The sequence below is a fragment of the Tenrec ecaudatus genome, chromosome Y (genome assembly GCF_050624435.1).
Source record: "Tenrec ecaudatus isolate mTenEca1 chromosome Y, mTenEca1.hap1, whole genome shotgun sequence".
In the NCBI taxonomy this organism is placed as follows: domain Eukaryota; kingdom Metazoa; phylum Chordata; class Mammalia; order Afrosoricida; family Tenrecidae; genus Tenrec; species Tenrec ecaudatus.
In genome coordinates, this window is record NC_134549.1 from 17,804,804 (window position 1) to 17,814,165 (window position 9,362).

Consider the following 9,362-nt stretch of genomic DNA (forward strand, 5'->3'; position numbering starts at 1 on the left):
TGAACAATGGGTTTCAGTTGGTTGGAAGGAAAGAGGCTGGTCTCTTCTCGACAAGGGATGTTCCTGAATTTCTTGGAGAGTTTGCTAGGTCGTGGAATCCAGGTTGCACTGAATCGAGAAGGAGGCCAAGGCCAGACCTTCAATTCCAAAAACATGGTGCCGTCCTGTCATCCTTTATTGAGGGGGGTCAGCATCCAGTCTGCTGGAATCTTTCTTTCAATGCCTTCTACAAGGCAGGTGTGAAGCAAGTGAGGGTGGACTTGGGTGAGGGTGATATCTGATGCATCCTGAAATCTTCACATCTGAAGGCGACTTTATCACAGAGAAGATTCGTGATCCTCGTGTACCTCAAGAAGAAATCACTTAGGCATAGGGAACATGAACGCTTTACATATGGGGTAAGGCACCCACAGCTGGACGTTTTGGACTGACAAGATAGCATGAAGGAGATGATGGAATCAGCTGTCCATTTGGATGAGGATGGCATGCAATGATCTGTTAGTACCTCTGTGGTTACAGAATTCTACAGAATTGACCCCGTTGGGCATCAGGATCACCATCAAATTATACATGACAGGGAGGAGAGCTTCCAAGTCCAGCTTTCCTTGGGGGCCCACGTAGCAATGCAGTGGGACAGGGAGCTCCAAGAACTTGCACAAAGGGGGGGTGTGCTGCAGCAGCTCCTGCAGAACATCCCAGGACACGGGGTTTCCACATAACATCAAGGTGACCAGCTGGGAGCAGCGGCCCAGTGCATTCTGCAAGGCCCTGAGGTCAGGGTCCTGGATCCCACAGCCAGCTAAGTTCAGGTGCATAAGGGTGGTGGAGACAATCTCTAGCAGACCCGGAAGGAATGCATAACTTGATCTAGGCCTGAATACACCACAAAATACCAGGGTCCTTAGGCGGCTGGTACAGGGGCATAAAGACAGGTAAGTCAAGTCCTCGTCCAAAAGCACACAATCAGTCAGGCTGAGGGTCAGCAAGGGAGATGGCAAGCGTGTGAGCAGCCGGATGAGGCAGCCCCTGGGCAGGCAGGCAGAGTCCAGGAAGAGGTGCTGGAGCTGATGCAGATTGAGGAGCTGAGAGGTGAATTGGGCAAGGAGTTGCTCCATGTTACAGTCTTTGCCGAAGTCCTTGCAACCCAAGATGACTCCAGAGAGAAAGAGGGTCTGCAGGTGACCCATCTGTGCCAAGTAAGGAGCAAACCAGTTGAGGCTGTGCAGGTCCCATTTGCCATGAATTTCCACCTCCTGGACAGAGTCCAGCTGCACCATCTTCACGATGTCCCCAAGAATGTGAAGTTGTGGGAGAGGTCCAAGAAATGCCACCTTCCTGCAGCACAGCGTTGGCAGGGCCTTCTTCTGCTTGACCCTTTCAATCAGGAAGGTGAGCAGTACATCTGAGGTAGCTTCCTCAAACCACAGGTCTGTGAGCACCTCCACGGAGGTCAGGGGCTGGTGCTTCCCTCCTGATCTGGAATGGGGTCCTTTTTCCATCTGAATTCTGCGGGGTGTGTCCTCAGGCTCTTCTGATGACATCACAGAGTCATTAGATGGGGCTCCAGCCAAGACATTCCAGAAGTTGGTGCCAGTGTGCAGCTGTAAATCCAACACTTTCAGTTTGCATCTCCTGTGCTGAGCATTCTGGGCAAGCAGGATGTCAAGGCCATCGAGTGCAGCCTTTAAGATGAGCTCTCGAAACACACAATCCTCCAACAGAGCCCCAAGTGGGAGCTGTGTGAAGGGCCAGTAGTGCACCATGGCCTTCACCACCTCACTGTGTCCCTTGGCAACGGCTGCCATGAACAAGGGAGGGAAGAACTGTGTGGGCAGCCACTCAAGAGCGGCAATGGCTGAGGCCTCATTCTGCAACACGCCCTGGATGGCCATGTCCTGGAGCCTGGGTGGGTTCCTGCTGCTCATGATGATCAGTCTGCTCCAAGAGGAATCCTCACCTGTGGATGGGAAAACAGGTCTGCTCAGATCTCAAGGAGAGCCACTCTGTGGACCCCGCCATCCGACAATCTTATCATTCTCCCATGTTCGCCTCAGAACCATTTACAAGTAGAGGGCTTTCATGTTAATGATACATATTTCACGCACAGTGGCAGGGACTGAGAAGGCTCAGATTTCATTCCTGACTCTTACCCTTGATAGCCAGTGGCTGACGAATCCAAGCTGGGCAACTCAGATAACAGGCTTCTTCTTCAAAGGACGTTGAGACTGAAAACTCCCAGAGAAGCAGGAGGGATGGCAAGATTCTGTCACAAGTTCCCAAACCTTCAGTTCAGAAGACTGGCCTAGGAGAGAACAAAGATCATTAGCTTTCAGATTGTCCTTTTAAATCATACGACCACCCCCACAAAGACGCTATCTTCACCCTCATGGGTTGATCGCAGTAGGGCTCAGCATGGAATTTTGGCTTTTTGAAATCTGCTCAACCAGGCTGATGCCATCAGAACTGACCAACCCCTGAGAATCCAGCCCCAACCCTGTTGACACAAGCCCTCAGCCATCTCTGTGCACACTGTGAGTGAGAGAACTTGGAAAACTTTGAGAAGCGTGTTAGTAGATTAGAGTGGATTTAGCAATTGTTTCCAGAAAAGGCTGCATCACCAAAATTCTCATATGTGCAGTATAGTTTTTCCTTTGCATTTTCATGTGGGTAGCTCATTTCCCAAAGCAAAACCTTACACCCACTGACTCTCTTCTGACTTCGAGAAACCTTATGGAAGTGAAATGCCTCTTTGGGTTCCTAAGGACTGTCAATCATTGCAAGAGAGCCTGGGCTCATGTATCATCACAGATCAGATTTGAACTGCTGACCTGACGGGGGGCAACCCAAAGCCTAACAAAATATGCCACCGAGATTGCATCCCTCTCAAACACAGTAGGGATTCGTGGACCCCACTGGGTGTCTATGCAGCATTGCTCTCTGGAGAAGAGTGCAGCACGTTCTCTCAGATTTCAAGGGAGATTATGAGAGAAGCGTCACCAACTGGGGGTCTTAAAACCCCCAAGATGATCTGTCTTATTGTTCATTTGTATACAATCCAAATCCAGGACCTCAGCTCATGAATAGGTTTCTCTCCCTGTGTGTTCTGGCCCAGTTCCTTGTCTTCTTGCAAAATGTCTAGGCTTGACTTGCCTAGGGATCACTGAGTCTCTGAACATCAGCCTTAATGAGCTCAGGAGCTTCACCAAGCAGGGGCTGCAGGTCTACAGAGGCACCCAGATCCAAGTCACCTGTCTTGCTGCAGACAGATCCTGCTTCTCTCTGCCAACTTTTCTCCAATCCCTAGCTGGGTGAAAGGTTCTGAATTCACACCTCAGGAATCTCTGCTTATATCAATCTGGTAAAGATTAAGAAAGGATTATGGATTGTTATCCCACACAGAATCCTTCCAACTTGGACCAGCTTCCTAAAGGATCCCATCATAGCAGATCCAATCAAAGATACCACAGTTTAATGTAATAAAGGAAATAAACTGAATCCAGTGTCATTTCATGCTATACCCCCTCATGGCTATACTGTAGAACATGTTACAACTGCTCTCTAGTCCACTCAAGGTTACACATCACAAGCTTGTACTTTTCTTGGCCCTCGTGTGAGACGTCTTCTTAGGAAAACAGAAAAGTTACTCATACACTTTCTGGTCATTGAAACCTTTTGTGGTAAAGCTGAAATAAAGTATCAAAACCTTACTGTCACTGTCCCTGTCCATGAATGGCAGCCACATAGAACAGAGTAAACTGCTCCTACGTGTTTCCAATGCTATAATTCTTAATTAGAACAGAAAGCTCCATGTATCTCCCATATATACAGTACAGGCATCTCTTTTGCAATGAATGCGCATTCCCATTTAACCTCAGTGGGCAGAATGACCTGCTTTGGTTAACGCTGCTGTATGTCTTTCTGGGAGCAGACTGTCATCGGTGTGAACTGCAGAGTCTGGTGGTTTTGAAGCCTCCAACTCTTGATTGATGGAGGAATAAGCCCACACTGGAGCCCAGCTCCCACACTGACATCCTTACATAGCTGCCACGCTACGGAGCACCTCTACCCAGCAAGATGAGAACATAATGGACCATTGCACAAAGACAAGATATTAAGACACATCAAGTCCCTGAATAAGTTCTGAGGTGTGAAGGGGATTGAGGGTGAGCAGGACACCTTAATCTGTTTACCCTTCTTATATGGAGTAGAGGAAACACACCCATATATTCAAAACACAATATCAAATGCACTTACTTCATATAGGCCTCCAGAGGGCAAAGCTAGGAACCCCGTTATCGACCCCTAGTTCCCTCACCACTTCACTCCTCAGAACCACTTAGAGAATTTTCTTCTTACTCCCTTCTTCAGCTCTCAGTTCTGGAGGCTGACAAGGCTCACATTTCATTCTTGGACTCTTACCCGTAATCAAGCAGATCCCGTGGAAGATGAATCCAAGATGGCAGGTCAATGGCAGCCAAATTCTTCAAGTGTGTTGAGACTCACAACGTCCTGAGAACCAGGAAGGATGACACGATTCTGTCCTAAGTCCCCAAACCTTCAGGTCAGAGGAAGGGTCCAGGTCCAGAACAAAGCTACCCGGCTCTCAGAGAGACCTTTTAAATCATGAGGCCACACCCACAAGGTAGCTCTCTTCCCCCTTATTGGCTGTTCACAGTAAGTCTCAGCTTGGAATTGATGGCATTTTATGAAATCCCATCAACAAGGATGATGCCATTGTAAAGAACCAGGCCCTGAGAATCTGGTCGCGGCCTTGTTAATACAAACTCTCAGCCATCACACCTTCCACACTGTTTTTGAGACAACATAGTAAACTTTGAGGAGTGGGTTAGCTGCTGAGAGTGGATTAAGCAATTGGTTGCCGAAAAGCCTCTAGCACCCAGAATCTCACATTTGCCATAGGGTTTTATCCATGTGGATATCCATCCGTGTAATTTATTTCCCAAGGTACAACATTACTTGAATTCTGTGCCTCTTCCAACCTACAGCTAAATATAGGAAAGAATTGAAGTGCCTCTTTAGCTTCCTAATGACTGTCGATCTCTCCAGGAGTAGAGGCCTCATCAAGTCCCTCAGATTGGCTGACAGCTTTGAACCAGTGACTTGGTGGTAAGCACCCCAGTGCATTACCAAACATGCGACCTCAATTGCGTCTCCCTAGAGCACAGTAGGGATTATTAGGTCACACTGGACATGCTTGAAGGATTGACTTTTGGAAAGAGCCCTCTGCATTCTCTTCTCAAGTGCTCTGATGGGAGAAACATCACCAATTAGGGTTCTTAAAACGACCAACGTTAATGGTCCCTCTGTTTAGGTAGCTGGAATCCAAATCTAGGGCATCACCTGCAGGAGAAGACTCTCCCTGTGTGCTCTGGGGTGTCTTCCTTTTCTGTTTGCAACATCTCTGCGCTGGACCTCCCTTGGCGAGCACTGTGTGTTTGGGTCTCAGACTTAACTAGGGCCTAAGAAGTTCGCCAGGCGGGAACCGCAGGTCCGGAGAAGCTCCCTGGTCTAGGTCTCCTTTCTTCTGCTATTCAGTTAAACACTTATCAATAGTACTATCCTGGCTTTCCTCTGGTTGCTCTATGCTTCATATGCTTTGGGCGGCCTCTGGTTTTAATAGTTCCAGGTCTGGGTGTATGAGGTCAGAGGAAGCATGAGGTAGCATTTGATAGCTTTTGTTTTCTGACCCACCCGCTTCTCTCATTCTGTTAACTTTAGAATTAGTCCATTGACCTTGGGTGAGGTTATTGATATGTATATTCCAGAAATTTTGCCTTATGTTTGCACATGTTGTGTGAGAGTGTGTAAGTGTATTGTGTTAAGCTTCCTTGTTTCATGTATAACATTTTTGCGTGGGGTGTGGCTCTCCGTGTGTGTGTGTGTGTGTTGGTGCTTGTGAGGAAATGCTGGCTTCAGACTTGTGTGTGGTTGTCACTGATATTTTTCTCACAGTATATCATTGAGTGCTTTTTGTGGTGGTGGTGTTGTATTTTGATTTCATTTCTTCTTGATTGTGAATTTTATTTCTCCCTCTTATTAGATCAATATGTGTTCCTGGAAACAGAATGATAATCTCATTACAGAGAAAAGTACCAATCACATATGAGGGGAAATACAAGATTTCCCAGACTAGAAGTGCAGTTCTTTGCCCCATGGCTTTGCTGGGTTGGAATGGGCTTGACGGCCAAGAGTGAGGTTGGGGACAGTGACCCATCTTTGTGTTGAGAGATCAGGCTTCGTCCAGCACAATTAGCCTTTGTAATAATCACTTACAACGGAATCCTGTCCGTAGTTCCCTCTACCTTTCCTTTCTCAGAACAGTCGTGATCCTCAGCAGTTTCTCATTAAAAACCCATGGTTCGCTGAGAGATCCCAATTAATTCACTGCAGCACATAGGATTTTAAGGGATTAAGGGTTTTGACGAGGATCCTTAATCATTTCACAGTGATAGAAGCAACACGAACCAGAAATAATTGTCTTATTATGGTGTGTGAAGCCCAAATTCAGGGCATCTACCTGAGGAGAATGCTCTGTCTTCTTTTGGGTGTGGGACCGGTTCCCAGTATACTGATAGCATATGAGAGTGTGAACTGACTGTGAAATCTGACTGTATTTTAGCATCTGGCTTTATCTGGGTCTAGGTAGATCACTGGGAAGGGATTGCCAATCCAGAGTCACACCCCGATCCACACCCCTTTCCTGGCTGCAGACAGCTATGTATTCCATCAGCAGGGTGTGCTGTCCTTGAATCCCATGAGAGATGAAAGTTCTGTTTAGCCACACCTCAGAGAAACTCGCTTCCTTTCTATTTCCTTGGGGTTGTGAAGGGATGAGTGCTTGGATATGCCAGACACAGCTGCCCCATGGAGCTCCTGACCTCCCATCTCCTTTCTTTCTGCAGGGAGATCAGGCTTCTCTCTGTTCACTTCTCTAAAATCACTTGGGAGTTAGAAGGATCAGGATCGACACCTCAAGAAACTCCCCCGACATCCACGTGACATAAATTGAGGAGATGCTAAGGAGTACTATCCCACCCTGATCCTTCTACTAAGGAATGTCTTCACACAGGATTCCATTATAACAGATCCATTCATGGAAGCCACATTATTTCACAAAACAATAACTCAAGCCAAACTCAGGTGCAAAGGCAATGAGGACAGAAAGATATAGGGAACGACAAGCCTCCCCATATCTCTATACCCTGTTTATGCTGAGTAGAGCAACTGAATGCACTCGGATGAACACATCCTGGAATGCATGCGGCTCCTGCAAAACAGAAAGGCTGATGTTCAAACCGTGATCTTCTGGTTTGGATCCCAATAGATAAACCATTGATACAGTGCAGCATCCCATGATGTGCACCACCCTTCCATGGTTTCTGAGGGCGTAATTAGTGCCTGGAGCATGGAACATGTACTTCTCTGTGGAGCACCTGGTGGGAGTACCCTGTAGATCCGTTCCAGGATCCCACGTTGTCTCATAAAAAATAAAATACACCAAACTCAGCGAGATTGCATCTGTTCCACCTCCTTGCCAACCTGCAGGACACATCAAGACGGATCCCTAGTTGCCTCCCGGCTGACTTTGACCGGTTCTCAATCGATGAGTCGCGACCCCTTTAGTGGTTGAACGATCCTTTCACAGGGGTTCCCTAAGACTATTGGAAAACACATATTTCTGAAAGTCTTAGCAACAGAGACACCGCTCCTTTATTCGTCCCCTGGGTTGTCTGTCCACATGCAGATATGCCCACATACTAGTGCCAGGTGTGAAGACAGTTACCCATGCTACACCATGCTTCAAGACCAAATGTCATCTATTTGTAATTAGAAATAAATATTTCACATAGCGTGATTACATATTGTTTTGTGATTAATGGCTATCCTTTAATTATGTTCCATTTGTGAAATGAAATTCCTATGTGTCTGATGTTTACATTATGATTCATACAGTAGCAAAATTACCATTATGATGTAGTAAGAAACATTATTTTATGGTTGGACGTCATCCCAGTAGAAGGAACTGTATTATATGATCGCGACATTTGGAAGGTTGAGAACCCGTGCTATGCATCATAGGCTCCCGGGCTTATTGTTATCACTCCATGCCCCCTTCGCAGGAACACAGAAAGAATATGCACACTCTTGCTGACAACTGAAAGCTTATTTCCCGTAGCTTATGATGCAGGTTAAAGTATCACAAAATCTTTCTCCCATTATACAAGGAATAATTGCAAACTCTGTAAGGATTCAACAAACATAAATTCATTCTTTCCTACTATCCCTTGGTAGAAAGATAAACTTAGGGGACTGCCTGCAGGTCAGTGGTTCTCAACCTTCTTGATGCCATGACCCTTTAATAGAGTTCCTCGTGTTGTGGTGACACCAACCATCAAATTATTTTCATTGTTACTTCCTAAATGTAATCCGCTACTGTTCTGCATCATAATGTGAATATCTGATAGTCGGGATGTATTTTCATTGTTACAAATTGAACACAATGAAGCAGAGTGATTAATCACAAACAATATGTAATTATGTACTGTGAAATATTTACGTTTTCCGATGGTCTGAGGCCACCCTGTGAAAGGATTGTTTGACCCCCACAGGGGTCGCGCCCCACAGGTTGAGAACCGCTTCTGTAGGGGATGACATTATCTGTCTGTTGGCATTGGGGCAAAGTCTTTGTCACGATTCCACATTTGGTGTCCTGACATTTCACCTTCTGCTCCCTCAGAATATGTGTTGAGTCCAAAATATTTCCAGAGAGTCTGAGACTTCTCACATGAACAATCCAGTCCAAATAACAAGCAAACGAGTTCAGGCTGAACTGTTGCAGCTGCAAAACACCACCACACCGTGCACACAGTCTTGTTGCACCAGTTTGAAGAAATCCTCAAAAAGAGCAAGTTAAGGCCAAGCGTCAATAGACTCTGGCTGCCTCCAAACACAGAGACTGTGTGCATCGTGACCAATGAAGGATAGCGATGAGAAGAAGGGGCATTCCAAAACACTTCGTCATTGCACAGTTACGTTGGAGAAAAAAGTTTGGGAACACAACAAGGAAATAGTGGATGATTTCTAATCGTCACAGGTGTGCCAAAAGGACAAGCATATGTGTCTTGAAAGAAATGTGACCCGATTGCTGCTTACAGGCCTAGATGATGGGGCTCCAATTGACATACATTGGACCTGTTTTGGGGAGAGATCAGTCCCTGGAGAAGGACAGAGAGACTAAAGAAGTCCCTTGACGTGATGGAATGAAGGGGTGACTGCATCATTGGCCTCAAACTTACAAACAGTCATGAGGATGGAAACGCAGTGTGCAGGCTTTCCTTCTG

General features: G+C 46.4%; 1 protein-coding gene across 1 annotated transcript; it reads right to left on the reverse strand.

The window, feature by feature from the left end:
* Positions 1–458: 458 nt before the first annotated feature.
* LOC142435657 (melanoma antigen preferentially expressed in tumors-like) lies at positions 459–1,763 on the reverse strand. The gene has a single exon (XM_075539865.1). It carries the CDS (start codon positions 1,761–1,763, stop codon positions 459–461), a length of 1,305 nt encoding a protein of 434 aa, XP_075395980.1.
* Positions 1,764–9,362: the final 7,599 nt, after the last annotated feature.